Genomic DNA, 15,579 nt, shown 5'->3' with positions numbered 1-15,579 from the left:
ACAATTGACGCCAAGATTATAGAACAATTTCCCTTACTGGCGCGTGAAGGTTGTCGTGAGGGCCTGCAAATATTACAGAATCTCTTGGAAAGCAACGCCAAGGTTGGGTCAAAAATGTTACATTATTTCACCCTCATTCCAGAAGCGATAAATGATTTACTGCCGGTGCAGGTGATGCCGTCATGGTATCGGGATACGATGCTAGCGCTCTGTCATTTTCTACCAGCCCTCGCGACGGAGTTCGCTACAGTTAGGTCCACAGTCTACGAAGACGCTATGAGGCGTCGCTACCCACCCTTGGTGCGCGAACTGCGAAAGTTGCTTAATACGAATTCACCGGTAATATTGAATGTGATCTTTGCGTCTATTTGCCGAAATCTCTATGATGTCAAGTACCATAGACAAGTCCTTGCCCTCTTTCAACGAAATTTACTTCTGGAAAGGAGTTCGCCCCAGGATCGAGATAATCAGTACATAGCCCTCATACAACTTTATATCAAGATTCCCATGAGAACCCCGTCAACTGTGTCTTCGAATCAAATGGGCCAAACCGGGAGACTTGTTACTCAAACTGCACAACAGCAGATACAGTACAACAGAGCTCAATATGAACGGACTCTCCAATCGCCCCATATTCAATCTCACCATCCCGGGATGAAAACTCTTCAACTACCACAGAATTTCCCAGCCACAGACATTAGAACTACTCAATCCCAGCCTGACCAACCACGTTATCCAGTCAGCGCTTCTTCCCACCCGCAAATGGCAATGTTTCTTCATCCCGACAAGCCTGGTGTCCATATGCTGCTACCTTTAGATGGGGCAACAGCCGAAGCAGCCCGATTGGGCTCAGTACTGCAATTGAACGATGGTACATCTTATCGGTGCAATGCTACGTATCAAAAGAGCCCTTCGGGCCAATTTGAGCTGAGGCAGACATCTCCACAGCTGGTTCCCTCACCATCTACCGGAATACTTCCAGGATCAGTGAACCAGTCTCCACGAACGGTTCCTTCGCTTCATTCAGCACTACCGCAGAGCCTTGGCTTGGAGAGCCAATCACCACATTTGGGTCCTTCACCCTCTCCGAGATTACTTCAAGGCTCAGTGAGCCAGACTCCATATATAGCCCCTTCATCTCATACAGCTCCGCAGACTTCAGTGGGCCAATCTCCACATCCGGTTTCTTCGTCCTACACAGCTCTGCCGCAGAATTCAGTGAACCAATCTCTACAGCCAGTTTCTTCATCGCAACCCCTTCCGGCTACGGGGATGGCTGCCGATATGAATGGTAGAGTTACCCACGAAGATAGTATAAAGGCGCGCACTGTCTTAGGGACGGAGCAGCTCAAAGCGCGCCCTCATTCCCACTCTGAAATAGTGGCCTCTACAACAATACCGAAGGCCTCAGTTCGTCAATCTCCACAATTATCTCATCCATCCTCTCGAGGATCACTGCAAGGCTCAGTTCTTCAATCTCCACAACTAGCTCAACCGCGCTCGCGAGGATTACCGCCAGTCTTAGTTCGTAAATTCTCAGCTAACACGCCCCTCCTGCCTCCTCCTGGTCAGCGAGCTCCACATACTGTGCAGCCAAATCCGACACGCCTCGCACTTCACCAGCTTGATCTTGCTGAGCCAATGAAGAATATGTCGAAGGTAGGAAAAGATGGTCTAATACAGCCCACATCGCTCTATTGTTTTCCTGATTCTCTTGAAATGGAACCGGCTTTCTTTCACAATGAGAACACTAATAATACTTTGACTTTCACTATCGAGCCCTCGGTCGCCTGTAGATTTCCTCGTCTGGCCATGGCGGGAGACATGTTGATTTCTACATATCAGGCCGGTTTTCAAGCATTCCGTCTTCGATCCATCTCACTGCGGCCTTCTGAAAAAGATTCCCTGCGCCATTCATGGTCCACCATGGCCACCTGTTGGCCTGCTGTATTCTATGTCATTGTCAATGGCGTCGAGATGTTTGTGCGAAGATATGTTCATAATGGAAAGGATCTCCCACTGGATATCACTCAACATCTACGCCAGGGGGAAAACAAGATCTCCATCAAAATGATTCTTGGTCAGAAAGAATGTGAAAATCGTGAATATGCGTTCATTGTTGAACGCATGATAGTCTCTGACTTGGACGGTGTGTGTAGACAAGTGAAAGCTATCCCGCAGAGCAAGGTGGCCGCACAAATTCAACGACGTCTGAGTCAATACAATATTGATGATGATTTGGCCGTTGTATCTGACAGCCTCACTATTGGCCTCATTGATCCCCTCACTCAAAAGATCTTCAATACGCCCGGGCGGTCGATTCATTGTCAACACCTAGAATGCTTCGATCTTGACTCATATATCCTGACAAAAAAATGTGAGTCCGGCAAGGAACCGTTGAAAGACAGCTGGAGATGCCCAATCTGTAAAGCAGATGCTCGTCCTATGAGCTTGGTCGTGGACGAACTTCTCAAAAGACTGCGTGATACCCTCGCCCAGACCGGAAAATTACAGGGGGCCCAGTCTGTCGAAATCAGAGCAGACGGAAGTCACGATGTGAAATATGCCGTTCGCAGCCCTAAGCCCGCTTTGCCGACGTCGCTTCCGTCAGATGCTCCCAAAAAGCGCATAGTCATTGAACTTGATGATTAGGTACCTCATTGAACATGATCAGCGGGCTCTTGCTCGGACTTATCCAGCCTTGTACTTTTTGTAAGGTTCACTCTCTCCCCACTTATTCACCTCATTCCTCTTTCCCATCCCAAAAAAGCATCATGTTTAACCCATTTCTGCTCTACACCTCGAAAGATACCCATTTCCCGTCTGCGTTTAAGCATTTTGTCAGCGCTTCGCCAGGAGTTAAATCCTGATTATTTTTTTATAAGCCCTGCATTTTAGCGATATCATTTTTGGATTGGCAATTCTACCCTTCTCATTACACTTCCTTCCCAGTAGCTTAGCCACCTCTCCTATGAATAGCTGTTACTCCCATAGTTCGAAGCATAAGTATTTTTTACCTTTATTCCTTTTGAAAAAAGACCCTCTGTCAATCTCTATTTCTTCTTCTCTACACAACAACATAAATCTTGGTCTTTACCTTCAACCTTGGAAGGTTTGTAGCAATGACAACCAGAAGGGGGTGCTCCAGATGATATTTCTCCGACATGAAGTTGAAACTCGCGAAGATGATAGCAGAAAGAAGATTTTCGAACCAGTCGAACCAGTCAAAGTGGTCAAGCGACGCATTCTGAATAGTAGTTGGATCAAATGCTACAACCTGGGCAATGTAGTGATTGCCGCTACTTAGACGTAATATCAGGTAATCAGATAGCATGCGAGTCCTTATGATGTGTCCTCTTCCTTCCTACTCTACTTTCTCATAATTACCCCCCATTGGAATTTATGTCCTCCTCGCTGCCGAGCATGCCGGAGAGGGTGTTTATAAATGATTGCGTAAGTCCTCGAGTGGATTTAAACCCAGTATAACAGAGCGACCTAAGGTGTCAGACTTGATTTTTCCGATTGCCGCATGTTTGGGGATGAAAGGCAGTTGAAAAAAGCATCTGGACTCTCAAGAGGAACCGGAGATACTTTCGAAAACTGGCAACAACTTTTCGATCTCTGTCGGCAGCCATGCTTCTACCAGCTCAAATAGGACCCGCATATAATCGCAGGTATGAGAGATGCTCTAAAAATGTCTGACGCCAGTGGTGAAAAGGTCTGCAGTCATCATGAAAGCTCTGGATGGGTACGTTCTTCAGATGGCACTGAATGGACGATGGGCGATCAATAACATGGTGGTAGCACCTTACAAGTAGAGCACCAAAAAAGATTCTATGCAGAAGAATTGAGAATTCACGAACAAATAACGAACAGTACCAGTTATGGAGAATAATTAACATTCAGGTGAAAGCAAGGTGAGACTCAGTTAATCATCAGATGGGTTGAGTAATCAGGCCGCAGGTAACTTTCACCCCTGGGTACTGCTGGATTAGGTAGGTATAGCCTCAATTCTGTCCGAATATTAATATCGATTCGGAATGAAAGATGACCCAGAAGCCTGTTCATTGAAGAAGATAAAGTGATGTTGTTGGGTTAGCGGAGTCTGCAAACTTTAGAACTTGGAGCTTCTCTCCATTTGTCCCCTTTTGCAAGAATCCATGCACTACGAGTCTTCTGTTTCTCTGATATCAGTAGATCCGAAATGTTGAGAATGGGCTAGTTTATCAGATATGAAAGTGAGATGAAAGATAAGCATGTTATGGGCTTTAAAGGATCAAACTATCAAACTGCCCTCCCAAATAAATACATGAAGGTACACGACACTATCACAATCATTCTTAAAACCATTAAAAATAATACATCGCCAATAAGAAGCAAGCATAAGGTACTTAGGTATTCAACACAGCCAACCAAATCAAAAATCCGACCCGAACACAAGTTTGATATTAGCAAGACTCAAGTCCACACAACGAGATAACATCGCATTAAAGCACAAAAATGAGACTAAATATTGGTCTTCTCATCAACTGCTTCCCCAGATATAAACCTTGGAGTGAATATTCATGAATAAAGTCAAAATAAAAAGGCGTGACTTGCACATAGTATGTTAGATTTCCGAGAAGGAATTATTCATCTGCTTGAGAGGTGGAACTCTAGTCCGGCATGATATATCCAGCTGGCCATGGGATGATACATAAGGTACTGGCCCCAGCAGGTCTAGCAAATATGGGTGTTTCCTCAGTAGGTGGTATCTCACTTTAAGCTCCATCATGACAGCGGCACAACTGACATTAGACGTCCAAGGGAGATACATTCGTTCAATGGAAGAGTCATTCATGGGCCTTAATTATCCATGGAGAAAAAAAAGACAATCATCATCACTCCGGAAGAAAGGCCTAGGGCGTTGCAAATCTAACTCGACGGCGGCGGTCATTAATCATTTTCTCCGTGTCCAAATAGAGACGGTCAAAGAACTGCATGGCGCTTGAATCTTTGAGGATCTTGGCAACCTGGGTTCCTGCAGAGATGAGCTGAAGCACGTTACGATCATCCTTGACTGGTCGGGAACTGTGCTTAGCAGCGTGACGCATCTCCAGGGAGTTTTCCAGCACAGTGATCAATTGCTTGATCTGGCCATTGTGCAAAGTGTGCCGAGGGATACGGCGCCGGGTGGCAAGTCTCTTCAGAAGATGAACCCATTCATTCCATTCACGATCTGAGGGAAGCGAGACAGGCCTTTTGTCTTGCTCCAGTGGAATAGGAAACTGATATTTGGCGAAGAAGTCATACGCGCATTGAGACAGGCGGTCATTGACTTGATGCAAGATTCTGTCTTGCTCTGTGGCATCTAAATTAGTAGGGAGCTGGGGCAGCTCATCCTCTCGCACTGGAAGACCTCGAGGGGAAGGTAGATTCAGGATTTGATGTGGGCCATCAAATTCATCCCCCCGGGCTGCGGAGCGCCTCTGGGAGATATATTGCGAAATTCCTCTGGAGTGATCGGCAGCTCGGCGGCTGTTCCTTTCTACCATGTACTCTGGGCTATCCGGGGCATTATACGATCCAGGATCATGGCGTAGTGATTCAGGAACCGGGTGGTTCCAATCTTGGTATACGGGGACCGAAGGTAAAGACTGGCAAGCGGGAGGATAGGACAGCCGTCCCATGGGCTGATTCATCATATGACCTTGGCTATCCATAGGGGCTGGCATTCCATGGTAGAGTTGGCGAGATTGTTCAAAATCTAATGTGCCTAGCATGAGCTGGCGATTGCTATACACTCGAGGTACTGAGGGTGCCCTTTTATCACTTAGTAAGAGTATTATAGACTAACTTGTCGCATTTGGGGGACGTGAATCACACGGTAAAGATATACCTTGGGCGATGAAGGATAGTGGAATTTCCCGGGGTTGGGTACATTAAATGTTGAGCCATGGTAGTGCTATGAAGTATGAGCCAAGTATGCCATCTAATGAGATTTGAACCAAAGAAGATGGACTGAGTTGGAGGGGGAGGAAGCCAATGAAAGGGGAAGGGGCAGTATATGACTGTGCTGACCTAGGACGAGGTAGGAAATCAAATTTATAGCTGACTGGGCCTACTCGGGAATGAGAGTATGATATCGTGGAGATTGGCTGAAAGGCTACCGGTACAGCGGCGAGGGGATGAGGCGAAGCTGGAATCATAAAGAAAGAATGAAGCCCAATTGCAGAGCTGGGTATAAATGAAGGAATATATTCTGTAAATTAAAGGGGAAATAGGGTGGAAGTAGTTTCAAGGATGGAGACATTGGAACCAGTACGAATCACGGTGAAGCGCAGCGTGGTCAAGTCAGGAATATTATATGGACAAAACCCGGACCGAAGATTTCTGGTAGGTGTGCCTGACGAGTGTTTATGGACCGTGCGAAGACAGTGCCTCAAGTGGATGGAGAGCCGCGCTAGAAGCTCCAATACCAGAGTGGAGAAGGTGAGTTGTGATATGAGAGGCGATGCATCAGCACGGATATAGCCTGAGCGTTACGCTCTTTGTGGAAGCCAAACCACAGGGAATAACCCCGGAGAAAATATAAAAGATTGATATCTAATTAACAGAAGATCTAGATCGATTGTGGTTGAGCCCGGAGCATCTCGCGCATTAATTTGATGGACTAAAGACCGTTTTTGGGAGGCTCTGGGATGTAATCTATAGCGTATGTACTTCAAAATAGTCTGAAATACATTAATTTGGCCTTGAGTCCATACAATCAAGGCCAAAGGCAAATCTGGAATAACGCCACTTTCATCCTGGCATTTCCGGGGTCGAGGGAAAGCTTTGGGCAGCAGTTGGGTATGTGAGCATCAATCCATGTTGGGCCTCGTTTACGAAGTACCTACTGTTTGGCTCAAAGTTTTCGAGTACATATCTAGTATGCTGCAAGGAAGATCTGCAGAAGGTTGGAAAAGGGAGCCTGAAGGTGGATGTGGAGGTAAAGCGCATATGTACCGCCCCCGCGAGATGATCGATCTTCTCCATCGAAGCTCTCTCAGAGTCTCAACTTTGGAGTTTTTTCAATCTCTGGTAATAAATTGGGCAGAATGTTTGTTGCCCAATCAAGCGCATGAATTAGTCTCTTTTCGCTGGCGCACATCTCTCTACTATAGGCCGTGCACAATTTAAGTATATCACGGAGATTTCAGCCCGAGGAAAATAGGAAACTGCCCGATATCTCACTTTGTAAGTATCACATTTTTAGAGATAGAAAAGGAGTCTTTCCACATTCTAGCTCATTCAAGTGGCAATTAATTAAAAAGGAGCAAATATACGCCCCATTGGATGGCATACATGGTCATCAGGCGCAACTGCAGGCTTTTACCATCTTCAAACTATTACTAGGATTCGAAGTTACTCCAGATGTCCATGCATATAGATGTTAAAAGGCTCTGGCTTAGATCATCAGTTCTGTCTCAATACGCCGAGAATATCATCGTATTCTCGTGAGTTATTACTCAATGAGTCCTGACTATTGGAATCTCAACTGGCGCGGGAGTTCATAGTCTCTGCTTTCTTGCACAGATCAAGCGAATGGCTTCTTCAGTCCTGATGCGAGCCTCGTACCCCAGAATACGATTTGACTTGATTACCGTTGGCTTATCGACTAGCAGTTGCATCTTGCACACTTCGGCTCAAAACTGCGGCGGTCCCGGTCACCCGAGTTGCCACATCACAAACAAATACCACTAGATAAGCCAGTAATCCTGGCACATGTACCTTGAAAGGGAGGATAATGCCCAAAATACGCCCGGATTGCGAAACAGAAATCAGCAAAATGGATCGGCTCATTGTTCTGGATGAGGATCCCTAGCCGTGCGGGAAGTTAGTTACTGGGTTCACTACAGCGGGCATCCGCGACGCCTTGCTCACATGCGTAACATGCCACTGATTAAGACCTTCGCCTATGAAAAGGGCAACTTGTACTTGATAATGCATGCGTGTATGGCGGACACCAGCTAGTAGTTTCTAGTCCGCAAACCACAGCAGGGCGGAGCGCGCAGGTTGCCATCCTACTGCTTGTTGCCTTGAGTACCAGGGCCTCTGTTGGTGCATGAAGTTTGTCAATCTTTCAACTTCTGATGAAATATGAAAGGTAATTGGTGACATCGGCCACCGCCGGTCAACGTTTTGGCGGGGTATTCTCATATCCTCGGTGGTCACACAGTAAGAGCTACTTAGGTAGTAGATGAATGCTTCGGTATAGCTTTTTATCGCTGCATCTAAAACATTCCGAGTCCCTTCTGATCTTCCACACATCGCGCTCTAATCCTCGGCCGAACAGATCGACCAGGGTAGGTAGGGCGATATCGGCAGTATGAATAAAATGTTCCGTTGAACTACTTCAAATGTATTTCTGGCTCCGCATTCATCTATGACATCGACTTGCATGAAGGATATGTCCACCAGAAATACAACCAAATTCGTCGGGGAATACGATCAACGACAGTGATGGCGCATTTCGGATACTTTTCTGCTAGGACTCGCACGAATTCTGCGCCGAAGAGCCCCGTGCCCCAGAAAATATTGATATACTTATCATTGCCTGGGACGTGTTGGGCCAGGAGAAGGGGTGTTTGGGTAGCCATGGAGCCGGTGGACCATGAATGCCGACAAACCAAAAACCAACTTTGGAACAGTCAGCCAAACGCATGATGACCCGTCAGTGTACTAATTACGCACTATCAGGCACTGCAATAGAGAATACATAGACAGAGCAGAGCAAGAAAGGAGAAGGTCAGGATATGTTTCAAGTCATAGTCTATACACGTCGTTTTAGTAACCTAAAGTGACGGGCCCCGCAACCACCTCCAGCAGAGCATAGGAATTCGAACACATAAAAGTTTAATATACAAGTCCTCTAAAGAGGTGAATTAACTCAAAAGTCGCAAAAAACAAACAAATCTCAAGACGAGACTCTGCTGCGACTAACCAACAAACTCCAGATAGATGCAAAAAGGGAGCCCTGGTATCCGTTCTTCCACCCACCAAAGGCATATTTCTTTGTTGTGAGAAACAGTATTAGGCTTATTGTACACGACACAGAACCAAGCCCCCGATTTTTTTCTCTCCACACATTCGCGTGCCTCCAGGATTCCTTGGTCTGTCGAGAGGTATAGACTCTCACCAGGCGAGCGCAGCCCACCAACGTAACTGGCTTCCTCTCCACGGACAACCCGTCGCAAGCCCTCAACATCGATGTGAACTCGTCGTCTTGGTTTACTAACCAGCTGCATCTTGCCTAGAACCGGCTCATTGCGCCAGTACTTCAGACCGATCCACAGACGTCGTGAAGCAACATTGTCCCGTGTGATTGGCTCAACACCTTCAATCTCATCGTTGGCTGATGGGTGGCCAAGAATAGGGTGTGCGGGTGGGGGGGTTGGGCCTCCGCGGACAACAGAGGAGATGTAGCCCGAATTCTGCAGTGCTTGGCAAAGCTTCAAGTGGAGGTTGCTGTTTGGAATGGAGGTGAGGCCGAGGCGAGCCTTGGTTGCATTGTTCAAGTGTGCGCACACGGAGGCAAGGTTGACGAGAGACATTTTGATGTACTTTAGCAATTGGCTCTTCCGGATGAGTTGAGTATGAGAAAGTGGAGGGGACGTCGGAGATGTCGGATCTCGGGGCGGAAAACTTCAGGTTTCAAGGAATTGAATTGATAAAAGTAACACCCCAGAAGACGTTGACGAATTAAAGCGTGGAGGTGAGCGGAGTTTGGTCAAGCTTCACAGCGCGTGGGTTATTGATGAGAATGGAAATTTTCGGAGAAACAATATATCCGACCGGTGACGGCGTAACTATAGGCCAAGTATAATCCATGGATAAATGATCACCATATTTGTAAATTGTAACGTGCTAGAGCCTAGTTCACTATAAATTACTGTTAACTGTGAAAATTTGCGACTTGACCTTTATGACGGTGCCCTGGTCGCACAACGCTAAAGCAGCGCTCACCACCAGGGCGATACGCACCTGACTATAGTAGCTTTATAGCTCAATTTTATTATTATTCTATCACATACGACCACAGGGTGCGGAGAACAGGTCCGCTCAGCCGTACTTAAGCCACCATGGAACGCGGCCAACAGTCCATAAGCCCTTAGCACCCAGCTCACCCTAGAGCAGCGTGAGAAATTCTCTTAGGGTGAGGGCAGGAGATTTGGGTGAGCTCGGGTGAGCTTGGGATCCCGGGCCTCTGGCTTATAATCTTGACTCCTTAGTCTCAAAGATGAATAAACCCCAGTTAGGCCCTCCTGTCGCTCTGGCATAATTTCTGTTCCAAGATGTCTGATTTCGAGAGCCTGATCCAACTCCGCAGCAACTAAAGCTTTTCGCTGAGGACTATATTGCATCAGCAAAAAGACTCCCATCTCAGAGGTCAGCTTGTGGTAACCTCATCGGGTTTACCTCAAATTAGGAACGAGAAACTTCTAAATCTATTCCTGGTGATGTGAAGGACGATGCTCTGAATGTAATTAAGTCCATGAAATTCTTACTTGGTGCAAAGCTAACTAATATATCTAGTTCATAAGAAATACGCTTACAGCGAAGTAAATCTCTCAACAAAGATTCGGGAGCGATTTATGGTCACAGCAAAAGACATTGAACTCCTTCTTTATCACCTCTTTATCAATGACAGCCATGACTATAAACATGAGAGGGCACGTGTCCAGACTGGAATCGCTCTTTCGCTCTTTGCTGGTTCGGGTGCCCGAGCTGCCGAGCAGGCGCTATCATTGAATCTAGCGCATAACGCTCCTCGAACGAGTGTCTATACTATAGGGTTAGTCTAAAGTCCCTTTACTATCTATAACTCAGTTATAGTTCGGCTGATAGAAATAATAGCCTCTAAAACTTCACGTGGCATGGAGCAAAGATAATAAACTGAAACGCTGGGTGACAATCGATACAGAGTTCCTGAAGGGTTCGCGTTATCGCGACGATGTCAGCACGTGAGTTTTAACTATCTTGAATTTTTATGATGCTAATTATATGAGGTGTTTAAAAACTGGTTCAGAGAGCACCATATTCTAGGGATGAGCTTCGTTTTTTGGGTAATCGCTCACGGGGTAGCTGATGGTGCCTTTAAAGGCCTTCCACTAGATACATACGTCCAAGGACCAAATCTCATCCCCATATTTTAGGATAGAGTATTTGGACCTCGGAAAATATCAGAGAGATCTATCTAGATACCTGAGCTACGATGATTTCTAACAAAAACAAACTAACCAATGCTAGTCTCAAGGCTATTTAGTTGGATCCTAAACTGTCGCTAGTGTAGAAAGGGAAATCCGACTTGACTCGTAATGCTATGATCCATTTTTGCCTAATTGACTATGTCTGTTAGACTGCTAGACTGTTAGACTAGAAAGCTCTACAGACACGTAGAGGCTACTCTGAATATCAGATGTGTGAATGAAAAGAGATGATATTTTTAAAGGCAGTCTTCTGCGGATAAGTAAAAGCAGATTACTAATAAGTAGGGCTTGTAACAATGTCGCATCTAAATCAACTTAAACTGCCCGAGAGAACTACTTGACTGAGACTTGAAACACAGTTAATCATTCATAAGCATAAGACTGAACGTGCACGGAGTTGACGTCAGCAATCAAATATGCATAAAACCTTAGATCAACTATCTACCTGCCGGTTCTTCCTACGCCGTTCACGGGCAACCTTCGGGCTGTTTAGCGTCGCAAACTCTTTCTTATCGGGTATACTTAGCAGACACATGATCAGACAATGGGAAGAATAGTATGGGCTAAAGGCGAGTAAGAGCCGTTAAAAATACAAGCAACTCATTCTCAAAGGGCTGAGAACACCCGACGTTCCAAGACGGCGCTTTCTGCACTGCGGCGGGGAAAGGTACCCGGGTCTCGCCGCCTGTGTTGTTCATTATCGCCCATAATAATCTCTGAAGACCGTACTGAATCTGGGAGTAAGAACCCTCCCTTGACAAATATCCAGTCTCGCCGGCCATTCATAGTGATGTTGGTGGTGCATTCCACTTGATAGTTTTGGAACACAAGTGCCCTGCTCGACTTATCGGTCAGCCGTCCGAGGCACAAAACAGATCCCGACCACCCATCTGCCATCGACCACGGCTCCTTGGTTGTCCATAACAAAGACGCAGTCTGCAAACTAGAACCGGCGTCCCATAGGTACTGAGTACCCACAACTGTAGCGTTTCGGATGGCCTGAGGATCAACTTTGCCTTCAAGGTGGACCCACTTCTTCACGACGGGATTCATGCGAGCGGCATATACTTCAGAGCCAGAGAGCGCAGCGGAATAGGTTGCCCATCCCGATATAACGGGATACCCAGGGGGGCTGATGATCTCAGGGAGGTCTTTATCTGTGATCAGACAAAGGTCGTGCTGATAGCCGGCGGGGTAGGGTAGAGTTTGGCTTGGGTCATCGAAGGAATATTTGATGATACCAAGCTAATAAATCAGTAAGGGTCTTTCATAGTAAATAATACAGTAAATAATAGGGAAGACCTACCCTCCTGGTCTCTGTTGCCAACCAGACCTTTTTTCCAACTGGGGCGTTCCTGCTGGAACCCTGTGCCATTCCGACCGCGGGAGTCTCTGCTTAGCCTGGTGGTCGGTGAAAGTGACGAAGAGCGCTCTTCGCTCTGAGTACCCAGTCTGAAAATAACAGGGTCAGGCTGAAGGGTGACGGGTGCCTAACAAATCCATGAGTGACAGTCGTGATGGCCTCTTGACCATCGGTTGTTCTGATTTTCAGGCCCAAGAAGCCTTGGTCATAAAGACCCTCTGGTCTCTCGCATACCCCCATACCCAATATAACGGTGTCAGCACTAGCGGTGAGCATATTCTCGTCATAATTGACATTCAAGCCACCTAGCTCATGGATCCAGTCCCTCCTATATATATCTTGGATCTCCTGAAGTGATTTAAAGAGAATGACGAGGAATCCACTGACTAGAATACGGTCCCCCATTGCTGTGGGGAAAAGCTCTCGCAAGCAATCAAGCTGCTGCATTGATAGGAGCTTCCTTGGGTTAATGCTTTCTTGAAACATGTATTCCTCTTTGCCAGGTGAGCGGGGAGTCATAATCCCTGTAAACGCGTGGAGGTTCATCCAATCTTCGGGATATGGGTGCAATGGTCGACCCCCCGCTTGGACGTCATCGCAAATGCCCTTCACTAGCCAGACTTCAGGGCCGTACTTGGTATGAGACACAAAAACTGAATGTTGATCTCGTAACGCGGGATGGAAGGTCCGCACCAGCCGTTCATTCTCTGGGGTGATCTCCAGGGTGTGGATGGCTCGTAGCTGCGCTGACTCGGGGGATCCCCACTCTTGAGAATCCGTTCCTGTTACAAGTTAGCAACTCATATCTCACAGCAGCATGATGGTAAAATGAGATTTATCTTACGATTTATATCTCGAGTAAATGATGCCACGTCCCAAGGGATAGAGAGATCGAGATCGGTTTCCGGGATGGGCAGCTTATTGTATTCAATCGGAGACTGTAATCTCGGCCACTTTGCTGATAATTCGTGATACAGAAGAGGCCGCTTAGCTGACATTGATAAGCAAGCCTAAGAAAAAAGCTTGAAATTGAATTAGATGAGAGCATGCAAGACTCAGAAGTAAATGATGATCAAGTGGGGAACTAAATGTGGGGAACTACGACTGAAGGCCCGATTCCTTATCAAGTCAGCAGCAGAATCTGCCTGGTAGGTCTCGATGTTTCGAGAGAATAGAGTTGAGAAGTAATACAGCAAATGCCTAGATCTTGCCTTAGTACGCTTATTGCATGAGCTGAAACATCTAAATTATGATTATCTTTAATAAACTCTTGATTTACAGATATATAAATACTAAAGATGCTTTATCACCACCTCACTCGGTTCTACTCACAGAGAGCTCAAAATCAAATTATTCGAAAATTCTTGATGCTCTGGTTTTATTTTCAGGTAATTCCGCATAAAATTTGATATCAATTTGAAATGCTGGTAAGTATTAATTCGTGGTGCGCCATTCCGTTCTTCTATAGCGGCGAATGCGACCTTCAAATCTAAGATTGTGACGACGCAATAATTATTCTCACTTTTCTTCCAGGATTTGTAAAACTTCATGGCGCCCTTCGTCACGCTAATATTTAAGTTTGATCCACTTCTGACGTCGGATGAATTCAGGGCTCAGTGGGTCCATCCAGCCGATGTCTTTAGCGTCCTTGATGTTGTCGCCCGCGCACTAGCACAACTCGCTGGTCAAGGGTTGGCACCTGTAATCTTCTCATTCGGTAACCTCCATATTTCGAGCTTAGATAACTTGTATTCTAATTCTACTTCAATCAGGATGGGTAGTTTATTCTGTCTCCGCCCTCGTTTCCGCTATTGGCGAAAACAAATTGATGCTATCGGATCCAGATTGCAAGTGCAAAGTCATCAACTGCAAGAATGGGTATATTAGAGAAAACTCGAGCTGGATTCTAGGCAGAATCATGCGCGACTTCGATAAATAGAGCGATCCTGCCACAAAGGAGCAGATTAAAACACTACTAGATGACAAGAAAATAGAAGACAAGTTAGCAGAAAGGCCAACACGCGCTGGTCTTGTCGTAACGGTCTATAAGACGAGTGAAAAAGGTGACGTTCGTGTAGCTAAACGCGATTTTATCTACTGGAGTGGCATCTTCACTCTGATCGTGCAGCTAGGAGTTGCAGTTATACCTTGCGGGCTCTTTGGAGATTGGGGTGTCTTGATGATAACGGCCATCGGTAATGCGCTTGCTTTTGCAACAGGGCTTCTTCCACAGTGGAAGAAAGAAAAGTGGGCTTGCCGCGATAAGTCTCCCGGCAACTTTGTTCTTACTAGAGGAAACGGAGCTCAACATTCCATCCTTATTCTAGGTAATAGGCATGGCTTGACTCTTGAGGATTTAGCGCTATGGCAAAGCAGCTTTGACGCTTCTACCAATCTTCTTACACGAGTTGCTCTCCTTGCACTCTCGACTCTCTGGATGCTTCTCATCACTGCAGCAGGTCTGCAGTCAGATACCTGGTTTCTTCTCGCTGTTAGCAGCATCGGTATTGTTCAAGATGTATTTGTCGCTGGCTGGGATCGGAAACCTGAAAACTTTGGCATTACTCTAGAATACGTCAATGTTTTTGGTCAGACGAAGGTGATAGAAACACTATATGAAGTCGAAAGAGACTACCGAGGTGTAGGTGTGAGCATGCGTAACGATTTTTTCCCTGGAAAGCTTTATTCAGAGGAGGTCGAGAAGTGGGATAAGATCGAAGCTGATTGGAAACTGAAGCCTTAGTGGTGTTGGAGCTTTAGCAAGATGGTTTGAGCTACGTCCACCCTAATCAAGGCTACGGTATCAGTTCAGATAGAATTTTGATTACACGGCATTCACATAACTTTCTACGGCTGCCTCCCATGTATTGCTCAGACCGTTCGGCAGTAGCATGGTCTGGATTAGCCTTGGCATTTGGTTGCTCGTCTGGACACGTCCTGATCTCTAGGTTCGCAGCCGAGGATTATAGCTGAACACTTACGGTC

The 15,579-nt window shown here is 46.2% G+C and overlaps 7 protein-coding genes across 7 annotated transcripts; 2 read left to right on the top strand and 5 right to left on the bottom strand.

The window, feature by feature from the left end:
- Positions 1 to 1,926: 1,926 nt before the first annotated feature.
- Positions 1,927 to 2,652, top strand: N7495_008374 (MIZ zinc finger domain protein; the record flags this gene model as incomplete). The annotated part of the gene is made up of 1 exon (XM_057211025.1): positions 1,927 to 2,652. One exon carries the CDS (start codon positions 1,927 to 1,929, stop codon positions 2,650 to 2,652), a length of 726 nt encoding a protein of 241 aa, XP_057060568.1.
- A 2,246-nt stretch (positions 2,653 to 4,898) lies between these two features.
- Positions 4,899 to 5,937, bottom strand: N7495_008373 (uncharacterized protein; the record flags this gene model as incomplete). The annotated part of the gene is made up of 2 exons (XM_057211024.1): positions 4,899 to 5,802; positions 5,879 to 5,937. 2 exons carry the CDS (start codon positions 5,935 to 5,937, stop codon positions 4,899 to 4,901), a joined length of 963 nt encoding a protein of 320 aa, XP_057060567.1.
- A 1,595-nt stretch (positions 5,938 to 7,532) lies between these two features.
- N7495_008372 (uncharacterized protein) lies at positions 7,533 to 7,971 on the bottom strand (the record flags this gene model as incomplete). The annotated part of the gene is made up of 3 exons (XM_057211023.1): positions 7,533 to 7,660; positions 7,720 to 7,828; positions 7,867 to 7,971. The coding sequence occupies 3 exons, from the start codon at positions 7,969 to 7,971 to the stop codon at positions 7,533 to 7,535; spliced, it is 342 nt and encodes a 113-aa protein (XP_057060566.1).
- A 434-nt stretch (positions 7,972 to 8,405) lies between these two features.
- On the bottom strand, positions 8,406 to 8,621 carry N7495_008371 (uncharacterized protein; the record flags this gene model as incomplete). The annotated part of the gene is made up of 1 exon (XM_057211022.1): positions 8,406 to 8,621. The coding sequence occupies one exon, from the start codon at positions 8,619 to 8,621 to the stop codon at positions 8,406 to 8,408; it is 216 nt and encodes a 71-aa protein (XP_057060565.1).
- Positions 8,622 to 8,960: 339 nt separating this feature from the next.
- Positions 8,961 to 9,575, bottom strand: N7495_008370 (mitochondrial 37S ribosomal uS8m domain-containing protein; the record flags this gene model as incomplete). Its single annotated transcript, XM_057211021.1, has 1 exon — positions 8,961 to 9,575. The coding sequence occupies one exon, from the start codon at positions 9,573 to 9,575 to the stop codon at positions 8,961 to 8,963; it is 615 nt and encodes a 204-aa protein (XP_057060564.1).
- A 2,262-nt stretch (positions 9,576 to 11,837) lies between these two features.
- Positions 11,838 to 13,592, bottom strand: N7495_008369 (uncharacterized protein; the record flags this gene model as incomplete). Its single annotated transcript, XM_057211020.1, has 3 exons — positions 11,838 to 12,476; positions 12,679 to 13,359; positions 13,467 to 13,592. 3 exons carry the CDS (start codon positions 13,590 to 13,592, stop codon positions 11,838 to 11,840), a joined length of 1,446 nt encoding a protein of 481 aa, XP_057060563.1.
- A 550-nt stretch (positions 13,593 to 14,142) lies between these two features.
- Positions 14,143 to 15,337, top strand: N7495_008368 (uncharacterized protein; the record flags this gene model as incomplete). Its single annotated transcript, XM_057211019.1, has 3 exons — positions 14,143 to 14,311; positions 14,367 to 14,472; positions 14,536 to 15,337. The coding sequence occupies 3 exons, from the start codon at positions 14,143 to 14,145 to the stop codon at positions 15,335 to 15,337; spliced, it is 1,077 nt and encodes a 358-aa protein (XP_057060562.1).
- Positions 15,338 to 15,579: the final 242 nt, after the last annotated feature.

This window comes from Penicillium taxi (assembly GCF_028828555.1).
Source record: "Penicillium taxi strain IBT 34144 chromosome Unknown utg000005l_segment0_segment0, whole genome shotgun sequence".
NCBI lineage: Eukaryota > Fungi > Ascomycota > Eurotiomycetes > Eurotiales > Aspergillaceae > Penicillium > Penicillium taxi.
The sequence above is the reverse complement of the archived record's forward strand: the minus strand, read 5'-3'. Positions and strand labels throughout refer to the sequence as shown.